Genomic DNA, 23,466 nt, shown 5'->3' with positions numbered 1-23,466 from the left:
ACCTGACCACCGATTCATCAAGTCACTGAACCTGACCACGGATTCATCAAGGCACAGAACCTGACCACAGATTCATCAAGTCACTGAACCTGACCACCGATTCATCAAGTCACAGAACCTGATCACCGATTCATCAAGTCACTGAACCTGATCACCGATTCATCAAGGCACAGAACCTGACCACAGATTCATCAAGGCACAGAACCTGACCACAGATTCATCAAGGCACAGAACCTGACCACCGATTCATCAAGTCACTGAACCTGATCACCGATTCATCAAGTCACTGAACCTGACCACCGATTCATCAAGTCACTTAACCTGACCACCGATTCATCAAGTCACTGAACCTGATCACCGATTCATCAAGTCACTGAACCTGATCACCGATTCATCAAGTCACTGAACCTGACCACCGATTCATCAAGTCACTGAACCTGACCACCGATTCATCAAGGCACAGAACCTGACCACAGATTCATCAAGGCACAGAAACTGACCACAGATTCATCAAGTCACTGAACCTGACTACTGATTCATCAAGTTACTGAACCTGACCACAGATTCAACAAGGCACAGAACCTGACCACAGATTCATCAAGTCACTGAACCTGACTACTGATTCATTAAGTTACTGAACCTGACTACAGATTCATCAAGTTACTGAACCTGACTACAGATTCATCAAGGCACAGAACCTGACCACCGATTCATCAAGTCACTGAACCTGACCACAGATTCATCAAGTCACTGAACCTGACTACTGATTCATCAAGTTACTGAACCTGACTACAGATTCATCAAGTTACTGAACCTGACCACAGATTCATCAAGGCACAGAACCTGACCACAGATTCATCAAGGCACAGGCTGTACGGGACCAAGTCTATGCAGGCGCTAAGCTACATCTAAGTACATGATGGTTGTCTACTAAATCGTTTAGTCAGCTGTATTTGGAAAAGCATATCTAAAGGTTATCCATTTAAAGGGCAAATCTTTCAAACATACCCTCTCCGTGTCTGGTAAAAAAAAGAAACTTCAATATTGGAAGCGTTGACGTAGTTTACACCAAGGTCCCAGGTGCAGTTCATTTTTTCGTCCCAGTTGTACTTCACACACGTGATGTTCACAACCGGCTCAGGGTAATCTGGAACAGTGATAATCATTGAGTGGTGATCACAACCGGCTCGGGGTAATCTGGAACAGTGATAATCATTGAGTGGTGATCACAACCGGCTCAGGGTAATCTGGAACAGTGATAATCATTGAGTGGTGATCACAACTGGCTCGGGGTAATCTGGAACAGTGATAATCATTGAGTGGTGTTCACAACCGGCTCGGGGTAATCTGGAACAGTGACAATCATTGAGTGGTGATCACAACCGGCTCAGGGTAATCTGGAACAGTGATAATCATTGAGTGGTGATCACAACTGGCTCGGGGTAATCTGGAACAGAGATAATCATTGAATGGTGTTCACAACCCGGCTCGGGGTAATATGGAACAGAGATAATCATTGAATGGTGATCACAACCAACTCGGGGTAATCTGGAACAGAGATAATCATTGAATGGTGATCACAACCGGCTCGGGGTAATCTGGAACAGTGATAATCATTGAGTGGTGATCACAACCCGGCTCGGGGTAATCTGGAACAGTGATAATCGTTGAATGGTGTTCACAACCCGGCTCGGGGTAATCTGGAACAGTGATTATCATTGAGTGGTGATCACAACCGGCTCGGGGTAATCTGGAACAGTGATAATCATTGAGTGGTGATCACAACCGGCTCGGGGTAATCTGGAACAGAGATAATCATTGAATGGTGTTCACAACCCGGCTCGGGGTAATCTGGAACAGAGATAATCATTGCGTGGTGATCACAACCAGTTTGGGGTAATCTGGAACAGTGATAATCATTGAGTGGTGATCACAACCAGTTTGGGGTAATCTGGAACAGTGATAATCATGTTTTCTGGCAACTAGGGATTCAATGACACTGAAGGCAATGATACAATACATATCATAGGAAATGAAATGAAATTCTAAGTAGATACGAGGGGTCTTCATTAAAGATTTCCCCTGACCCACTTCTGATGGACCTAGTGGAATGAAACTTGGCATAGGTATTAGTCTTTCCCAACATAGGAACCACCAAGAGTTACACACTTCTCCTATCGTTTTATGCAATTATGGAGAACTTGCTTGTAAAAGCCCTCATTTTGCGTCTCAAACCAGGACTTGACTTCAGAAATCAGTGTTTCATCATCTGTGAAACGTTTTCCCTTCAAAAATGACTTCATGGTTGGAAAGAGGTGGAAGTCAGATTGTGCAAGGTCAGGAGAGTAAGGAGGATGTGGAAGGATTTCATAGCCACAGGAACGCGATTCTGTCTGGGCAACATGAGAGTTGTGTACTGGAGCATTGTCTTGCAGGAGACGGACACCCTTGGTCAGCATGTCATGCCTCTTAAGCTTGATAGCGTCCCGCAATTTCCGCAGCAGTGAAGCATAATAAGCTCCTGTGATTGTGGTACCCTTTGCCAAGAAATCCATCATCACTACTCTGTGCTGGTCCCAAAACACCGTGAGCATGACCTTGCCTGCAGAGGGTTGGACACGTGCCTTCTTTGGGGATGGTGACTCCACATGCTTCCATTGCATCGACTGAACTTTAGTCTCAGGATCATAGTGATTTACCCGTGTTTCATCCTGTGTGATAAGTCTGTCAAAAAAGTTTGCCTGGTTATTTTTGCACATGTCCAAAAGATCCTTTGAGCAATTGACTCGTTCATGCTTTTGGAAAGGTGTGAGCAACCTGGGAATCCATCGTGCAGACACCTTATGCATGTTCAAATTGTCCTGGATGATTTTTTCCACAGACCCTACACTGATCTTGACATCTTGTGCTAACTGACGAAAAGTTATACGTCGGTCTGCCAAAATGGCGGTCTCCACTTGATGGATAGTGTCCTCATCAATGGCTGAATGGGGGCGACCAGGAATGGCAGCTGTTTTCACAGATGTCCGACCACACTTGAACTGGCGATGCCAGTGTTTAACAACGTCATATGATGGGGCATCGTCCCCATAAGTTGCTTTCATTTCATCTAAAGTTTCTTTTGGTGTGCGACCTTTCAAATATAAAAACCTAATCACTGTTCGGTATTCTACTGGCTCCATTGTCACACCCAAGTCGATCATAACACCTGTAAAAGTGGTAAGATTAATAGTTCGGTGCTGCAAATTCAGACATAACCCATAGATACATGTATCATTACACATGTGAAATTTCAACCAAATATGATTACCCTAAGTGGTTTAGGGGAAATCTTTAATGAACACCCCTCGTAGGGTTATTCCTTCATTAAAAATACAAATTTTGTATCGTCATGTATCTCATGATACAGTTTTGGTAAATATCATGTAACGGCAAGGTATGGCAGTGCATCAGAGATTTGTTGTGTTGTTTCATCACTAGCATGAGAGACCCATCCCTCCACCTCCGTCATATAGCTGGAATATTGCTGAGTGTGACACTAAACAACAAACAAACAAATAAAAAATAACAGGCCCATCTTGACCTGGATGGTGTTATCAGAGACCCATTTCGCCCTTGATGATGTCTTATCAGAGACTCATCTTGCCCTGAAGGGTGACTTATCAGAGACCCATCTTGTCCTGAAAGGTGACTTATCAGAGACCCATCTTGCCCTGAAAGGTGACTTATCAGACCAATCTTGCCCTTGATGATGTCTTATCAGAGACCCATCTTGTCCTGAAGGGTGACTTATCAGAGACCCATCTTGCCCTGAAGGGTGACTTATCAGAGACCCATCTTGCCCTGAAGGGTGACTTATCAGACCCATCTTGCACCTGATGATGTCTTATCAGAGACCCATCTTGCCCTGAAGGGTGACTTATCAGAGACCCATCTTGTCCTGAAGGGTGACTTATCAGAGACCCATCTTGTCCTGAAGGGTGACTTATCAGAGACCCATCTTGCCCTGAAAGGTGACTTATCAGAGACCCATCTTGCCCTTGATGATGTCTTATCAGAGACCCATCTTGTCCTGAAGGGTGACTTATCAGAGACCCATCTTGCCCTGAAGGGTGACTTATCAGAGACCCATCTTGCCCTGAAAGCTCACTTATCAGAGACCCATCTTGTCCTGAAGGGTGACTTATCAGAGACCCATCTTGCCCTGAAGGGTGACTTATCAGAGACCCATCTTGCCCTGAAGGGTGACTTATCAGACCTATCTTGCCCTGAAGGGTGCCTTATCAGAGACTCATCTTGCCCTGAAGGGTGACTTATCAGAGACCCATCTTGCCCTGAAGGGTGACTTATCAGACCTATCTTGCCCTGAAGGGTGACTTATCAGAGACCCATCTTGCCCTGAAGGGTGACTTATCAGAGACCCATCTTGCCCTGAAGGGTGACTTATCAGACCTATCTTGCCCTGAAAGGTGACTTATCAGAGACCCATCTTGCCCTGAAGGATGACTTATCAGAGACCCATCTCGCCCTTGATGATGTCTTATCAGAGACACATCAGAGACCCTGGTTGTTGTGTTAAATGTTTGTTTGTTGTTAATGCTTCAGTCATCAATACTCCAGCTACATCACAGCAGCCTGTAAAAAGTCCAGCTGGGCCAGACAACCATTGATTGCCACCAGCACAATGCTACACAAACACCCAAGTCCCTGAATCCACCCGCCCAATCCATTTAGACGTTACAAAAAACAGACCCAGATCCAGCTATATCACAGTGACCTGTATCCATGTTGTCTGGACACATTACCCAAATTATTACACTTACACATTATTACACCATTTTACACTTACATTCAACTTCCACTAAGCGTGATCCCACGAACAGGCTGCTGCCTTCCCCTGATACTCCTACCCAACAGTAATATCTCCCAGCATCACTCAGAGATGTGACGGTCAGGTTCATCTCAGCTGTTCGGCTGTCAATGATGGTCAAGCTTCCATTAAAGTCGTCCCCCTTCTCCACAAACAACATGCCCGAGTTGTAGGTTGTGGAGCTGTTCAGGTGACAGTCCAGCAGGAGCTGTTGACCAATCAAAACATAGTCCCCTCCCGGAGTTGACGGAACCAGTTCTGTAACCAAAACAATGTTTTCAGACATTACATCTTCATTCATATGCCTTGATGTATGTGATACCTGATAGTACTTGCCTTGATGTGTGTGATACCTGATACTACCTTGCCTTGATGTGTGTGATACCTGATACTACCTTGCCTTGATGTGGGTGATACCTGATACTACCTTGCCTTGATGTGGGTGATACCTGATACTACCTTGCCCTGAAGTGTGTGATACCTGATACTACCTTGCCCTGAAGTGTGTGATACCTGATACTACCTTGCCCTGAAGTGTGTGATAGCCGATACTACCTTGCCCTGAAGTGGGTGACAGCAGATACTACCTTGCCCTGAAGTGGGTGATGGCAGATACTACCTTGCCTTGAAGTGTGTGATCGCAGATACTACCTTGCCCTGAAGTGGGTGACAGCAGATACTACCTTGCCCTGAAGTGGGTGACAGCAGATTCTACCTTGCCCTGAAGTGTGTGATAGCAGATACTACCTTGCCCTGAAGTGGGTGACAGCAGATACTACCTAGCCCTGAAGTGGGTGATACCTGATACTACTTTGCCCTGAAGTGTGTGATACCTGATACTACCTTGCCCTGAAGTGTGTGATACCTGATACTACCTTGCCCTGAAGTGTGTGATACCTGATACTACCTCGCCCTAAAGGGTGAGATTCCAGGTACCACCTTGCCCTGAAACATTGGATACCAAATACCACCTTTCCCTAATTCACCTAACTTGCCACGAATGGTATAATACCTGAGACCTAATTTGCCAAAGGGGATGGGTGGGATACAATAGATTTATCCTGCCCTGAAGGGTGTGTGTGTGTGTGTGTGTGTGATAGTAGAGACATAACTTTCCCTGAAGTGTGGGATAATAGAGACATATCATGCTCCACAAGTTAGGAAAACAGAGACCTGTCACACCCTCAAGAGTGGGATACAAGATAGCCTTTCATGTCCTTGGGGTGGGATACAAGAGGCGAATCATGCCCTAGGGGTGGGATACAAGATACCTATCATATGCCCTTGAGGTGGGATACACGATACCCTTTCATGTCCTTGGGGTGGGATACAAGATACCTATCATGCCCTTTGGGTGGGATACAAGATACCTATCATGCCCTTGGACTGGGATACAAGATACCTATCATGTTTTGGGGTGGGATACAAGATACCTATCATGCCCTTGGGTTGGAATACAAGATACCTATCATGCCCTTGGACTGGGATACAAGATACCTATCATGTTTTGGGGTGGGATACAAGATACCTATCATGCCCTTGGGTTGGAATACAAGATACCTATCATGCCCTTGGGTCGGGATACAAGATACCCTTTCACTTCCTTGGGGTAGGATACAAGATACCTATCATGCCCTTGGGGTAGTAGGATACAATAGACCTATTATGCCCTTGGGGTGGAATACAAGAGGCCTATCACGCCCTGGTTGTTGGGATACAAAAGACCTATTACGCCCCGGTGGGTAGGATAACAGAGACCTCTCATTGCTCTAAAAGGTTGGTACGAGAGATGCTCTAAAATTGGGGTACCCTGATCCATTTAGAATGTCATGGGCCATTATAATACAGTTGAATTAGCTTCAAGTCTTGTATAGAACATAATTTCAAGAGTTTCGATCAGTGGCACAAAGCTAAAACTAATCCGGATCACATTGGTACATTGAACCTGTCATCCTCAATATCTCCTTGAAATCAAGGGCGGGTAATTTGAGATCTTGAGAATGACGGGAATGGATTCAGGGGTTAGTGTTTGTTTGCCAAAATGCAAGCTTGGAGATATAGAGTATGTGAACTTTTTTTGTAACAAATAAATTTTCTTACTTATGTGTATTACTTCTAAATGCCTTTCAAAGACTTAAATATATTTAATGTCAGAAATTGTTAAAGGGATATATTGTACATAACTGGAAAAAGATTGTTGAGATAAAATTATGTCTCAGTTTTAAAGAAGGACCACCATAACACAAATACAAGACATATCTTACCTCCAAGAGGCCATTCTGCTGCTGCAGGAGGGAGCATCACTATCATCAGCATCACCGACACAATGTTGACAGACATGTTGACCCAGCTGCATCAACAGCCGATGTCCAGTACAAGAACTGTTGGATTCCTAGACTGGCCAGAGACAGTCTCACATCTTCACATCAGACACTTGACTTCATACAGATAACAGACATAATGTCCACATGACGAGAACTGTTTCATGAACCTGGCCGACGCAAGGATTGTCTCACATCTTCAAACAGACAGTACATTTAACTCCTACATATAACCAATGTTATATCTCCTTCACAAAAAAGCTTGTTTGACAGACTTGCCAGGTAAATGGATTGTCTCACATCTTCAAACAGACAGTACACAAAAAACCTGGTTTGACAGACTTGCCAGGTAAATGGATTGTCTCACATCTTCAAACAGACAGTACACAAAAAACCTGGTTTGACAGACTTGCCAGGTAAATGGATTGGCTCACATCTTCAAACAGACAGTACACAAAAAACCTGGTTTGACAGACTTGCCAGGTAAATGGATTGGCTCACATCTTCAAACAGACAGTACACAAAAAACCTGGTTTGACAGACTTGCCAGGTAAATGGATTGTCTCACATCTTCAAACAGACAGTACACAAAAAACCTGGTTTGACAGACTTGCCAGGTAAATGGATTGGCTCACATCTTCAAACAGACAGTACACAAAAAACCTGGTTTGACAGACTTGCCAGGTAAATGGATTGTCTCACATCTTCAAACAGACAGTACACAAAAAAACTGGTTTGACAGACTTGCCAGGTAAATGGATTGTCTCACATCTTCAAACAGACAGTACACAAAAAACCTGGTTTGACAGACTTGCCAGGTAAATGGATTGTCTCACATCTTCAAACAGACAGTACACAAAAAACCTGGTTTGACAGACTTGCCAGGTAAATGGATTGTCTCACATCTTCAAAAATGACAGTACACTTGAATCTTACATATAACCAATATTATATCTATTTTCAACAGAGACAGCTTCCTGTTCAGTGACACACAAAGGATATGAGTATTCCTGTACAAAACAAATGACTTTCCCTCAGGCAGTGTAACAATTGGGTGGACTCGAAATCTTGTCTGTGATCTTCACTGTCAGTGAACATTAGCACCAGTATCTCATCACACCTCGTCCAAATTTGTTAAAAATCATCAAAATATGTCAATTGCTCTGTGACAGCATGGTATCTTATGCCTTGTGCCAAATCTTGCTGATGTTGCTATAGTAACTATCACTCGACATGGGAAATTTTTTTAACGAAAATGAAATGATTCACACTTTAGTGTTAATGATTTCTTATCTGATATAAATATGGCATGGTCACACGGCAAGTTAAAAATAAATATTGTTTTCAGATTAGGGAAAAGTCACCATGTATCACATCCAACTTTCATTCTGTTAAAAAAAATAATTCTTGAAAGCAGGCACAAATTTCACGGATGGACGGTGATCAACATGGCACCATTCACTGCTCGGTGATCAACATGGCACCATTCACTGCTTGGTGATCATCATGGCACCATTCACTGCTTGGTGATCAACATGGCACCATTCACTGCTCGGTGATCAACATGGCACCATTCACTGCTTGGTGATCATCATGGCACCATTCACTGCTTGGTGATCAACATGGCACAATTCACTGCTTGGGGACCAAAATGGCACCATTCACTGCTCGGTGATCAACATGGCACCATTCACTGCTCGGTGACCAACATAGGGACATTCACTGCTCTGTGGTGCTCAAATATGTTGCCATTCACTACTGTGGTGCTCAAATGTCGCCATTCACTGCTCTGTGGTTAGTACAAATATGTCGCCATTCACTGATCCGTGATGCTGATGAACACTGACTCCATGGTGACATTCACTGTTCAGTGGTTGGAGGCGATGCTGTTCTTGTCTTGTCCATCATGTATCCTTCATATCCTTGAGCCTGTGAAACAGAAACAACACAATCAAGTTAGTTAGGATTGTTACAATTTATTAACTTTAGCCTTGTTTAGCTAACCAGGTCCAAAGTTCTAAGTGAGCTTACAGCATAATCTGTCTGTTAACATTCAAACTTCTTCCACGAGCTGCTGAAGAAGGTAAGCCTGACTTGTTAAGCTGAGTATGTCTCGCACTACAATATTCACAACTCATGATGCTAAAATAGGAAATGTAAAGTTGTTTTTTTCGTTAAAAAAATTATTCGTCTTTTGAAGAAAATAATAATTGGTACAATCTCAACAACAATGCATGACACAATATGACACAATATCCCCAGTAATCCGCTGAGCACATCCAGGTACAATCTGTTTATGACCTAGGTGTCAGTACTTATAGTAACAAAGGTCTTCTTTTAACCCAATTCACAACACCCCAGGGTGGGTATACACACGTTAGTCTGTTTGTTGCTCAACACAGCACTCGACAATATTCCAGCAAAAGGACAGTGGACCGTTAGTGTAAATATTGAACCAGACAATGCAGAGATATTATGAGAAAAAAAGTCACGCTGTCTGACCACTTAAACCATTAAATTGCCTCCTATGACCAGTTGGTGGGAACAAATTCCAACTCGAATCCAGACCGAGGGAAGAGGCCTTTCAACTTATGGATGGACTAAAGGCTGGCAAACTTGTCTGTCCTTGCAATTATAATCTGGAGTCATTCACATGCACTTGTTTTTATGTCACATATCTGAGTAAATTGTAGGATTGTATATATAAGTATGTTCAAGATATACGGTGCCTTAATGATTAACCAAAATACAATGTGTTTGTATCTCACAGAGCATCTTCCCGAGGCAAGGGAGTAAACAGATTATGAAGCGCAATATTAACCCCTGCCGATCTACACTGGTATTATGGAGTTATAATTTGGCTGGACTGACGAGTCTATGCACAGTCCAAATCAAAATCGTGTAACAAAATTTTGACATCTGGTTTGGTTAACTGCCATGATGATTTCAGTCAATTGCAGGATTTGCAAAGCATGTGTCCTGCCAACTCAGCATCAACAGATATTTTCCAAATTTTTTCATGTTTTTAATCAAGGTGCTCACGTGATTTGCACTTCACAAAGTAAGACTCGTTTTAATACAATCTTCATTTTGATTATCTTGTCTGGGTGCCGCCATTTTGTTTTAATCAAATGCAATTGATAAGGGAGGTGGAATCTGATTGGTCAATAGGGGGGGTCATAGAAGGGACATAACTAGTAATAGCCACTATGATCGAGCCAAGAAATTCCAGCCCAGTTTAGCAAGGGTGGAAACTGGACTTCGTCAGTTAATTCCCTTGCCTCAGGAAGATGCTCACAGTGCAACGATCCACGCCATCTGTGAACACTCAGTCAAACAAGACACGGAGCCTCATCATTTACATTTGACTCAAACAACAAGCACGGGTTACTCTGGACCTAGTCTCCCCTTGACAACCAAATGAATCAGGATGAAAACACTTCTGAAAAGTCTTCAAGAGTACGAACTCAGCATCAAACAAAGTAAGATTCTTGATGGAAAGTAAACTATATAGGCCATGTCACTGCAGAGGTATAGAAAATAGCTGATGCACCCAAGCTTGAACTGAATTTCACAAATGCAATACTCCATTAAGCCTTAAAGGGCAACAATACTCTAACTCTCAATCTTCAAATAGCTCGCTCGCATATTTGGGGACCTGTTGTTTTAGACAACAAAACACTTTGGTTAATTTTGTCAGAATCTCGATCCGGAATCTTGTTATTGCCAATCAAAAATTTGTATTTCGGTCACAACTACCTCATATTTGACAGTTACTGTTTGATATTCATGTGTGAATAAAAAAAAATCATGTGTCAATTTGATAACATATGCCAAGAAATAAATGTAATCTTACCGTATTTTCTTGAGTACAGTGCATATCCAAGTATAATGCACACTCCCCTCTAGCATGTTGTCTAGTGGATTCAGTATTTATTTTTTTTAAATTTCGAATATTATGGGCAGAAAAAAATACACCGTATCCCTTCAGTGAATTCCGGTAAACGAACGGGTGATAAAAGATTTGGTCAGTACAAAAATAAAAAATTTGAGATACAAAATCACCAGAAATGTTGATCTACCCTTTAAATTGTATTTTTTGTTCTGCTAGGCATTGTTTTACATACAGGGATTGCAAGATTACCTTGCCAATTTTCTCGTAAACTAAGCCAGAAACAGCAATCAGCTGTACACACATTTTCTTGGAATCTACCGGTGATTTGGTTAAAACTTACCCAATGATATAACTTGAAAGGATTTTTATGCGATGATCGGGAAAAATTGTATCTGAAACTATTTTTTTATCAGGAGTAATATATTCCAATATCATGTTATTTTAGTTGCAGCTTTATATTAAATATATTTAAAATAATAATAACAGTAAGCGTAGCACTTCGGTGCAGCTGATTGCGAGTGCTGGATATTTTTTTCACATGGAACAATTTGACCAGTCACCTGTATATAAAACAATGCCAAGCAGAACAGAAAATACAATTTCAATGGTAAATCATCATGTCAAGTGATATTTTATCTTAAATTTCACATTTTTATTGACCAAGTTTTTATTGTCACCTCTTACTAAATTCGCTGAATGATACGATGTAGTCTTTTACTGTGAACAAGATGATGTTGACCGATAGCATTACCCTTGCAAGTCATGTGTACAATAATCAACAACAAAAACACATGTCAGTTTGGCTGCAGCTCTTTACTTTATATCCTTTGTTTCTCATTCCTGCGATAGTTGTCGCTTGGGCAGTGCAGCGAGAATAGTGCCGAACACGAGTCAAACCAGTCACGGTTATAGTCCATAATAAGCAAATTTTGAGTTCGCTTAGAAAAAGCCCAGCCATTTTTCAATACTTTCAAAGTTGGGGAGTTGTTTCCCTTCAAACTACGAATGGAAGTTCCTACAGAATTTGTACAAGCTGATCCACCAACGCTATAAGTGGGACAAAGCATTTCATAACTGTACTGTGCTTGTCAGGTTCGATCTGCCAGCATCCTGGACAATCTATCTGTTTGGCCTGCTTCATCTTACAGCTTCGACCTGTGAAGATCCGGGGAGGAATAGGTCTTCAGCAACACATGCTTGCTGTAAAAGTTGGCTATGCTTGTCGTAAAAGGCGACTAACGGGATCTGGTGGTCAGGCTCGCTGACTTGGCTGATGCATGTCATCGGTCCCAATTGCGTGGATCGATGCTCATGATGTCAATCACTGGATTGTCTGGTCCAGACTCGATTATTTAGAGACCACCGTCATATAGCTGGAATATTGCTGACTGCAGCATAAACAGCAAACAAACAAATGAACAGATCTCCCAGCTTCAAGTCCAGACAGGTTCTGCACAGCCCCGGGTTGCCTCCAGGACTGAGAAGAAGGCAGCGAGAAGATATTCCCAACTAGATAAAGAGGAAGTCTGGTGTATGGTGCATGCTTTCAACATGCTACACAGGACACAGTCACACATCACTGCCAACATAAATATATAATCTTGCATCAACCAGGACTCCAGATCATGGTTTGGGCCGTTGATGATATGATGTTTCTTAACATGTCATCATTCATAATTGGTATCGATAGTTTTCTTTGGGTATTCAATATATATTTCCTCCCTAGTGTCCAATCTATTGGGTAATTTCACACTAATGAGTAGCCACTAAATTGGGTTTATGAGGGTGGTTGCAGTACTGACAGGGGGACCACCTTAGCCCAGGAATTTATCTTGACCTTCTCGGAGCATGTAGAGGCTGATACTCGACACCAAGTAAACATGGTAAATGCAAATATCAGTAAAATTTCACAAATTGGAAAAAAACCATTTCTCACACTACTTCATTCTAATATACTGTATTCAACATAATAAGCAATCTGTATTCAACATAATAAGCACTCAGGGCGCTCTCAAAATTATAAATAGTGGGCTCTTATTTGAATATTATTTTGGTGAAAAACAACAGAGTTGAAAGATCGTAAATTTCGTGGTCTATGCTGACAGCCTGAAATGTTTATACACAACAGATATATTTTTCCAGAATTTAATTTCCCATAATGCATATAACACACATATCATACAAGTATAAATAAGTCTTGTGTGCATTGATCAATTGGAAGGGGTGCAAATTGGGATTGTTCACAACAATACATTAGCAAATATCAATGTGGGCGTTAATTAGAGCGGGGCACTTATTACATCGAATGCTCTAGTTTTGTATAGCTTTGTATACGTGACTTGTGTTTCACTGGTGACAGGACCAGTAAAGAGAAAGCCTAGTTTTACATTACTGCTTTTAATGCACACCGATGCAGTGTGAAAATACAATGTTAATATATAAACCTACTGTGTTTTGAAATTAGAGGTAGTATAACGGATTTATACTAGGTCTAAATTTAATTTAAAACTGAACTCATTTACGTCAGGATTTAAATGTTAAATTTAGAGCTAGTGATGAATTGAGCTCATCGTCACTAAATCCATCCTCAAAAACAGATGTGAAATTTCGGACAGCAAAATCTCCGTAATCCATCGTCGTAGAAGAATTTAGTCCAGGCCTGCACGTTTTAAAGCCTGTGGCTCCAGATGGCATCCTGGCATTTTTTATATAACACTGATCAGTGATGTAAAAAACCTTCTTTATGATGCTATCAATAGGTTAATAAATAGGACTGGCAAAATGGACCAGTATTTTGACTGGTAAACTGAACAGAAAAACTGTGAAATACCTCTGAATTCAAGAAAATAAGAACTCTATAATGTCTTTAAAAATCTGAAAAATATATATTATTTTCTGCCTGGCAAGCATACTTGCTGTGGAATCCCAGCTAAGTCTCTGTAGGGTTGTCCTGGCTAAATTGTGGCTAAATCCCTGTAGGTTTGTCCTGGCTAAATCCCTGTAGGGTTGTCCTGTAGGGTTGTCCTGGCTAAATCCCTGTAGAATTGTCCTGGCTTAATCCCTGTAGGGTTGTGCTGGCTAAATCCCTGTAGGGTTGTCCTGGCTAAATCCCTGTAGGGTTGTCTTGGCTAAATCCCTGTAGGGTTGTCTTGGCTAAATCCCTATAGGGTTGTCCTGGCTAAATCCCTTTAGGGTTGTCCTGGGTAAATCCCCGTAGAGTTGTACAAGCAAAATCATGGCTAAATCCCTGTAGAATTGGCCTGGCTAAATCCCCGTAGAGTTGTACAAGCAAAATCATGGCTAAATCCCTGTAGAATTGTCCTAGTTAAATCACTGTAGGGTAGTCCTGGCTAAATCCCTGTAGGGTTGTCCTGTAGAATTGTCCTGACTAAATCCCAGTAGGGTTGTCCTGGCTAAATCCCTCTAGGATTGTCCTGGCTAAATCCCTGTAGGGTTGTCCTGGCTAAATCCTTCTAGGATTGTCCTGGCTAAATCCCTGTAGGGATGTCCTGTAGGATTGTCCTGGCTAAATCCCTGTAGGGTTGTCCTGGCTAAATCCTTCTAGGATTGTCCTGGCTAAATCCCTGTAGGGATGTCCTGTAGGATTGTCCTGGCTAAATCCCTGTAGGGTTATCCTGTAGGATTGTCCTGGCTAAATCCCTGTAGGGTTGTCCTGTAGGATTGTCCTGGCTAAATCCCTGTAGGGATGTCCTGTAGGGTTGTCCTGGCTAAATCCCTGTAGGGTTGTCTTGGCTTAATCCCTGTAGAATTGTCCTGGCTAAATCCCTGTAGGGTGTCCTGGCTAAATCCCTGTAGAATTGTCCTGTAGGGTTGTCCTGGCTAAATCCCTGTAGGGTTGTCTTGGCTTAATCCCTGTAGGGTTGTCCTGGCTAAATCCCTTTAGGGTTGTCCTGGCTAAATCCCTGTAGAATTGTCCTGGCTAAATCCCTGTAGGGTTGTCCTGGCTAAATTCCTGTAGGGTTGTCCTGGCTAAATTCCTGTAGGGTTGTCCTGGCTAAATTCCTGTAGGGTTGTCCTGGCTAAATCCCTGTAGGGTTGTCTGGCTAAATTCCTGTAGGGTTGTCCTGGCTAAATCCCTGTAGAATTGTCCTGGCTAAATCCCTGTAGGGTTGTCCTGGCTAAATCCCTGTAGAATTGTCCTGGCTTAATCCCTGTACAGTTGTCCTGTAGGGTTGTCCTGGCTAAATCCCTGTAGAATTGTCCTGGCTAAATTCCTGTAGGGTTGTCCTGGCTAAATCCCTGTAGGGTTGTCCTGGCTAAATCCCTGTAGAATTGTCCTGGCTAAATCCCTGTAGAATTGTCCTGGCTAAATCCCTGTAGGGTTGTCCTGGCTAAATCCCTGTAGGGTTGTCCTGGCTAAATTCCTGTAGGGTTGTCCTGGCTAAATCCCTGTAGGGTTGTCCTGGCTAAATCCCTGTAGAATTGTCCTGGCTAAATCCCTGTAGAATTGTCCTGGCTAAATCCCTGTAGGGTTGTCCTGGCTAAATCCCTGTAGGGTTGTCCTGTAGGGTTGTCCTGGCTAAATCCCTGTAGGGTTGTCTGGCTAAATTCCTGTAGGGTTGTCCTGGCTAAATCCCTGTAGAATTTGTCCTGGCTAAATCCCTGTAGGGTAGTCCTGGCTAAATCCCTGTAGAATTGTCCTGGCTTAATCCCTGTATGGTTGTCCTGTAGGGTTGTCCTGGCTAAATCCCTGTAGAATTGTCCTGGCTAAATTCCTGTAGGGTTGTCCTGGGTAAATCCCTGTAGGGTTGTCCTGGCTAAATCCCTGTAGAATTGTCCTGGCTAAATCCCTGTAGGGTTGTCCTGGCTAAATCCCTGTAGGGTTGTCCTGGCTAAATCCCTGTAGGGTTGTCCTGTAGAATTGTCCTGGCTAAATCCCTGTAGGGTTGTCCTGGCTAAATCCCTGTAGGGTTGTCCTGGCTAAATCCCTGTAGGGTTGTGCTGACTAAATCCCTGTAGAATTGTCCTGGATAAATTCCTGTAGAACTGTCCTGGCTAAATTCCTGTAGGATTGTCTTGGCTAAATCCCTGTAGAATTGTCCTGGCTAAATCCCTGTAGGGTTGTCCTGGCTAAATTCCTGTAGGGTTGTCCTGGCTAAATCCCTGTAGAATTATCCTGGCTAAATCCCTGTAGGGTTGTCCTGGCTAAATCCCTGTAGGGTTGTCCTGGCTAAATCCCTGTAGGGTTGTCCTGTAGGGTTGTCCTGGCTCTAAATCCCTGTAGAATTGTCCTGGCTAAATCCCTGTAGGGTTGTCCTGGCTAAATTCCTGTAGGGTTGTCCTGGCTAAATCCCTGTAGAATTATCCTGGCTAAATCCCTGTAGGGTTGTCTTGGCTAAATCCCTATAGGGTTGTCCTGGCTAAATCCCTGTAGAATTGGCCTGGCTAAATCCCCGTAGAGTTGTACAAGCAAAATCATGGCTAAATCACTGTAGAATTGTCCTAGTTAAATCACTGTAGGGTAGTCCTGGCTAAATCCCTGTAGGGTTGTCCTGTAGAATTGTCCTGACTAAATCCCAGTAGGGTTGTCCTGGCTAAATCCCTCTAGGATTGTCCTGGCTAAATCCCTGTAGGGTAGTCCTGGCTAAATCCTTCTAGGATTGTCCTGGCTAAATCCCTGTAGGGATGTCCTGTAGGATTGTCCTGGCTAAATCCCTGTAGGGTTGTCCTGTAGGATTGTCCTGGCTAAATCCCTGTAGGGTTGTCCTGTAGGATTGTCCTGGCTAAATCCCTGTAGGGATGTCCTGTAGGGTTGTCCTGGCTAAATCCCTGTAGGGTTGTCTTGGCTTAATCCCTGTAGAATTGTCCTGGCTAAATCCCTGTAGGGTGTCCTGGCTAAATCCCTGTAGAATTGTCCTGTAGGGTTGTCCTGGCTAAATCCCTGTAGGGTTGTCTTGGCTTAATCCCTGTAGGGTTGTCCTGGCTAAATCCCTGTAGGGTTGTCCTGGCTAAATCCCTGTAGAATTGTCCTGGCTAAATCCCTGTAGGGTTGTCCTGGCTAAATTCCTGTAGGGTTGTCCTGGCTAAATCCCTGTAGAAATGTCCTGGCTAAATCCCTGTAGGGTTGTCCTGGCTAAATCCCTGTAGGGTTGTCCTGGCTAAATTCCTGTAGGGTTGTCTGGCTAAATCCCTGTAGGGTTGTCCTGGCTAAATCCCTGTAGGGTTGTCTGGCTAAATTCCTGTAGGGTTGTCCTGGCTAAATCCCTGTAGAATTGTCCTGGCTAAATCCCTGTAGGGTAGTCCTGGCTAAATCCCTGTAGAATTGTCCTGGCTAAATTCCTGTAGGGTTGTCCTGGCTAAATCCCTGTAGGGTTGTCCTGGCTAAATCCCTGTAGAATTGTCCTGGCTAAATCCCTGTAGGGTTGTCCTGGCTAAATCCCTGTAGGGTTGTCCTGGCTAAATCCCTGTAGGGTTGTCCTGGCTAAATCCCTGTAGAATTGTCCTGGCTAAATCCCTGTAGGGTTGTCCTGTAGGGTTTTCCTGGCTAAATCCCTGTAGGGTTGTCTGGCTAAATTCCTGTAGGGTTGTCCTGGCTAAATCCCTGTAGAATTGTCCTGGCTAAATCCCTGTAGGGTAGTCCTGGCTAAATCCCTGTAGAATTGTCCTAGCTTAATCCCTGTACGGTTGTCCTGTAGGGTTGTCCTGGCTAAATCCCTGTAGAATTGTCCTGGCTAAATTCCTGTAGGGTTGTCCTGGCTAAATCCCTGTAGGGTTGTCCTGGCTAAATCCCTGTAGAATTGTCCTGGCTAAATCCCTGTAGGGTTGTCCTGGCTAAATCCCTGTAGGGTTGTCCTGTAGAATTGTCCTGGCTAAATCCCTGTAGGGTTGTCCTGGCTAAATCCCTGTAGGGTTGTCCTGGCTAAATCCCTGTAGGGTTGTGCTGACTAAATCCCTGTAGAATTGTCCTGGATAAATTCCTGTAGAACTGTCCTGGCTAAATTCCTGTAGGATTGTCTTGGCTAAATCCCTGTAGGGTTGTCCTGGCTAAATCCCTGTAGGGTTGTCCTGGCTAAATTCCTGTAGGGTTGTCCTGGCTAAATCCCTTTAGAATTATCCTGGCTAAATCCCTGTAGGGTTGTCCTGGCTAAATCCCTGTAGGGTTGTCCTGGCTAAATCCCTGTAGGGTTGTCCTGTAGGGTTGTCCTGGCTAAATCCCTGTAGAATTGTCCTGGCTTAATCCCTGTAGGGTTGTCTTGGCTAAATCCCTGTAGAATTGTCCTGGCTAAATCCCTGTAGGGTTGTCCTGGCTAAATCCCTGTAGAATTGTCCTGGCTAAATCCCTGTTGGGTAGTCCTGGCTAAATCCCTGTAGAATTGTCCTGGCTTAATCCCTGTACGGTTGTCCTGTAGGGTTGTCCTGGCTAAATCCCTGTAGAATTGTCCTGGCTAAATTCCTGTAGGGTTGTCCTGGCTAAATCCCTGTAGGGTTGTCCTGGCTAAATCCCTGTAGAATTGTCCTGGCTAAATCCCTGTAGGGTTGTCCTGGCTAAATCCCTGTAGGGTTGTCCTGGCTAAATCCCTGTAGGGTTGTCCTGGCTAAATCCCTGTAGAATTGTCCTGGCTAAATCCCTGTAGGGTTGTCCTGGCTAAATCCCTGTAGGGTTGTCCTGTAGGGTTTTCCTGGCTAAATCCCTGTAGGGTTGTCTGGCTAAATTCCTGTAGGGTTGTCCTGGCTAAATCCCTGTAGAATTGTCCTGGCTAAATCCCTGTAGGGTAGTCCTGGCTAAATCCCTGTAGAATTGTCCTAGCTTAATCCCTGTACGGTTGTCCTGTAGGGTTGTCCTGGCTAAATCCCTGTAGAATTGTCCTGGCTAAATTCCTGTAGGGTTGTCCTGGCTAAATCCCTGTAGGGTTGTCCTGGCTAAATCCCTGTAGAATTGTCCTGGCTAAATCCCTGTAGGGTTGTCCTGGCTAAATCCCTGTAGGGTTGTCCTGTAGAATTGTCCTGGCTAAATCCCTGTAGGGTTGTCCTGGCTAAATCCCTGTAGGGTTGTCCTGGCTAAATCCCTGTAGGGTTGTGCTGACTAAATCCCTGTAGAATTGTCCTGGCTAAATTCCTGTAGAACTGTCCTGGCTAAATTCCTGTAGGATTGTCTTGGCTAAATCCCTGTAGGGTTGTCCTGGCTAAATCCCTGTAGGGTTGTCCTGGCTAAATTCCTGTAGGGTTGTCCTGGCTAAATCCCTGTAGAATTATCCTGGCTAAATCCCTGTAGGGTTGTCCTGGCTAAATCCCTGTAGGGTTGTCCTGGCTAAATCCCTGTAGGGTTGCCCAGTAGGGTTGTCCTGGCTAAATCCCTGTAGAATTGTCCTGGCTTAATCCCTGTAGGGTTGTCTTGGCTAAATCCCTGTAGAATTGTCCTGGCTAAATCCCTGTTGGGTAGTCCTGGCTAAATCCCTGTAGAATTGTCCTGGCTTAATCCCTGTACGGTTGTCCTGTAGGGTTGTCCTGGCTAAATCCCTGTAGAATTGTCCTGGATAAATTCCTGTAGAATTGTCCTGGATAAATCCCTGTAGGGTTGTCCTGGCTAAATCCCTGTGGGGTTGTCCTGGCTAAATCCCTGTAGGGTTGTCCTGGCTAAATCCCTGTAGAATTTTCCTGACTAAATCCCTGTAGAATTGTCCTGGCTAAATCCCTGTAGGGTTGTCCTGGCTAAATCCCTATAGTGTTATCCTGTAGAGATGTCCTGGCTATGACCAGAACCCATGACACAAACACTAGAACACAGTGAAACACAATGCAGAGAAAAGTTTCGTTCTTGAACCAGGATGAACTGTGTAAGCTACAAGATTTGATTTTTGAATCATTTACATTTCTTTCAGCATCGTATACTTTATCTGACCCAGTAAGAGCCCAACGTAGTTACTTGACATGGCCTAAGGATGTCATCTTAGCACTTCAGACTACCCACTGTAGGTCTCAAGAGACACAAAATGTCCGATTGGCATTTTTTTACCACAGCCCTTGCAAAACGTATTTAGATACATGTATTAAAGGATCTGGTCATGCATACACTGAAGTTATATCTTTATACAACCATATGAAAAGTCAGAAGGAATGTGTGCACAGTCAGAAAGAAATGTGAACATTTGAGACTTGTAGTGTAACCATAGAGTTCTAGATAATTTTTTTGTCATTAAACAATATATCACGTGACTAACCATGGGTCCAGGTAGTCCTGTGGGTACCCGGGTCCTACTCAGTACCCGACCGACCCGGGTACCTGAGTTACCCGTCCCAGCCCTAATGGGTACCCAAAGGTAACATGTTTTAAAATAAGGCACATCAAGGAGATGATGACACAATTGCAACAGAGCCCAACCAACAGAGACTGCAGTAATTACTCATGAATCTTCAAATTTCTGATTTGTATTTTGGGGGGCAAATAGTTGACTCCTGTCTCATGACTGTCATAAACAAATGACCCATGAAGATCCGGGGTAGAATAGGTTTTCAGCAACCCATGCTTGCCTCAAAAGGCAACTATGCTTGTCGTAAGAGGTGACTAACGGGATCGGGTGATCAGACTGGCTGACTTGGTTGATGCATGTTATTGTATCCCAAATGCGTGGATCGATGCTGATGATATCAATCAGTTGATTGTCTAGTGCAGACTTGATTATTTACAGACCGCCGTTATATAGCTGGGATATTGCTGAGTGTGGTGTCAAACAACAAACAAACATCATAAACAAAGAATGTGGGCTGATGAACTTGAGCAACAAACATGTCTTCAATGCGATTTTGGGTAGAATTTTGTCTTAATGACTGCTGATATCCGTGCATACAAGACCAAAAGTGTTACAAGGTGCATAAACTGTATGACAAACATTAAACCTGATCACAACATCATATGAAGCCACACATAAACATCACAGAACAGCGTGGAAATAAGGAAGTAATATCAATAGTTTCTCCATATTTGTAACATGTGTACACTTAAATGACCTATTTGCAGGAAGTAATGATCACTGCTTAAACAGAATGTAAGAAGGATGTTGAATTGGATGCCAACAAATTCTACAAACCTGCTATACAGCACACTGACCTTGTGTAAATATACAAGCAGCCCTGCACATCTACCCTGTGTAAATATACAAGCAGCCCTGAACACCTACTCTGTGTAAATATACAAGCAGCCCTGCACACCTAATCTGTGTAAATATACAAGCAGCCCTGCACACTTATCTGTGTTAATATACAAGCAGCCCTGCACACTTATCTGTGTAAATATACAAGCAGCCCTGCACACCTACCACCTAATCTGTGTAAATATACAAGCAGCCATGCACACCTACCCTGAGTAAATATACAAGCAGCCCTGCACACTTATCTGTGTAAATATACAAGCAGCCCTGCCAGCTACCACCTAATCTGTGTAAATATACAAGCAGCCCTGCACACCTAATCTGTGTTAATATACAAGCAGCCATGCACACCTACCCTGTGTAAATATACAAGCAGCCATGCACACCTAATCTGTGTAAATATACAAGCAGCCCTGAACACCTACCACCTAATCTGTGTAAATATACAAGCAGCCCTGAACACCTACCACCTAATCTGTGTAAATATACAAGCAGCCCTGCACACCTACCACCTAATCTGTGTAAATATACAAGCAGCCCTGCACACCTACCCTGTGTAAATATACAAGCAGCCATGCACACCTACCACCTAATCTGTGTAAATATACAAGCAGCCCTGTACACCTACCACCTACCTTGTGTAAATATACAAGCAGCCCTGTACACCTACCACCTACCTTGTGTAAATATACAAGCAGCCCTGCACACCTACCACCTACCTTGTGTAAATATACAAGCAGCCCTGCACACCTACCACCTACCTTGTGTAAATATACAAGCAGCCCTGTACACCTACCACCTACCTTGTGTAAATATACAAGCAGCCCTGCACACCTACCACCTACCCTGTGTAAATATACAAGCAGACCTGTACACCTACCACCTACCCTGTGTAAATATACAAGCAGCCCTGTACACCTACCACCTACCCTGTGTAAATATACAAGCAGCCCTGTACACCTACCACCTACCCTGTGTAAATATACAAGCAGCCCTGCACACCTACCACCTACCCTGTGTAAATATACAAGCAGACCTGTACACCTACCACCTACCTTGTGTAAATATACAAGCAGCCCTGTACACCTACCACCTACCTTGTGTAAATATACAAGCAGCCCTGTACACCTACCACCTACCTTGTGTAAATATACAAGCAGCCCTGTACACCTACCACCTACCTTGTGTAAATATACAAGCAGCCCTGTACACCTACCACCTACCCTGTGTAAATATACAAGCAGCCCTGCACACCTACCACCTACCTTGTGTAAATATACAAGCAGCCCTGTACACCTACCACCTACCTTGTGTAAATATACAAGCAGCCCTGCACACCTACCACCTACCCTGTGTAAATATACAAGCAGACCTGTACACCTACCACCTACCCTGTGTAAATATACAAGCAGCCCTGTACACCTACCACCTACCTTGTGTAAATATACAAGCAGCCCTGTACACCTACCACCTACCTTGTGTAAATATACAAGCAGCCCTGCACACCTACTCTGTGTAAATATACAAGCAGCCCTGCACACCTACCACCTAATCTGTGTAAATATACAAGCAGCCCTGCACACCTACCACCTAATCTGTGTAATTATACAAGCAGCCCTGCACACCTACCACCTAATCTGTGTAAATATACAAGCAGCCCTGCACACCTACCACCTAATCTGTGTAATTATACAAGCAGCCCTGCACACCTACCACCTAATCTGTGTAAATATACAAGCAGCCCTGAACACCTACCACCTAATCTGTGTAAATATACAAGCAGCCCTGCACACCTACAATGTGTAAATATACAAGCAGCCCTGCACACCTAACACCTACCCTGTGTAAATATACAAGCAGCCATGCACACCTACCACCTACCCTGTGTAAATATACAAGCAGCCATGCACACCTACCACCTACCCTGTGTAAATATAAGCAGCCCTGCACACCTACAATGTGTAAATATACAAGCAGCCATGCACACCTACCACCTACCCTGTGTAAATATAAGCAGCCCTGCACATCTACTACCTACCCTGTGTAAATATAAGCAGCCCTGTACACCTACCACCTACCCTGTGTAAATATACAAGCAGCCCTGCACACCTACCCTGTGTAAATATACAAGCAGCCATGCACACCTACCACCTACCCTGTGTAAATATAAGCAGCCCTGCACATCTACTACCTACCCTGTGTAAATATAAGCAGCCCTGCACACCTACCACCTACCTTGTGTAAATATACAAGCAGCCATGCACACCTACCACC

The 23,466-nt window shown here is 43.6% G+C and overlaps 1 protein-coding gene across 3 annotated transcripts in view; it reads right to left on the bottom strand.

Annotated features, from left to right (window-relative positions):
* Positions 1–23,466, bottom strand: part of LOC124114802 (interleukin-6 receptor subunit beta-like) — a 74,105-nt gene that overhangs the window by 36,756 nt on the left and 13,883 nt on the right. For all 3 annotated transcript variants that reach the window (XM_046475562.2, XM_046475563.2, XM_046475564.2), the window contains 3 exons: positions 7,135–9,120; positions 4,850–5,128; positions 1,009–1,147 (listed from right to left, as the gene is read on the bottom strand). In XM_046475562.2, the coding sequence (XP_046331518.2) occupies positions 1,009–1,147; positions 4,850–5,128; positions 7,135–7,210 (494 nt within the window). In that variant the 5' untranslated portion in view covers positions 7,211–9,120. The remainder of the gene's footprint in view (positions 1–1,008; positions 1,148–4,849; positions 5,129–7,134; positions 9,121–23,466) is intronic.

The sequence above is a fragment of the Haliotis rufescens genome, unplaced genomic scaffold (assembly GCF_023055435.1).
Source record: "Haliotis rufescens isolate VD_foot unplaced genomic scaffold, xgHalRufe1.0.p SCAF_2, whole genome shotgun sequence".
Classification (NCBI taxonomy): domain Eukaryota; kingdom Metazoa; phylum Mollusca; class Gastropoda; order Lepetellida; family Haliotidae; genus Haliotis; species Haliotis rufescens.
This window is presented reverse-complemented; position numbering and strand designations above follow the sequence as displayed.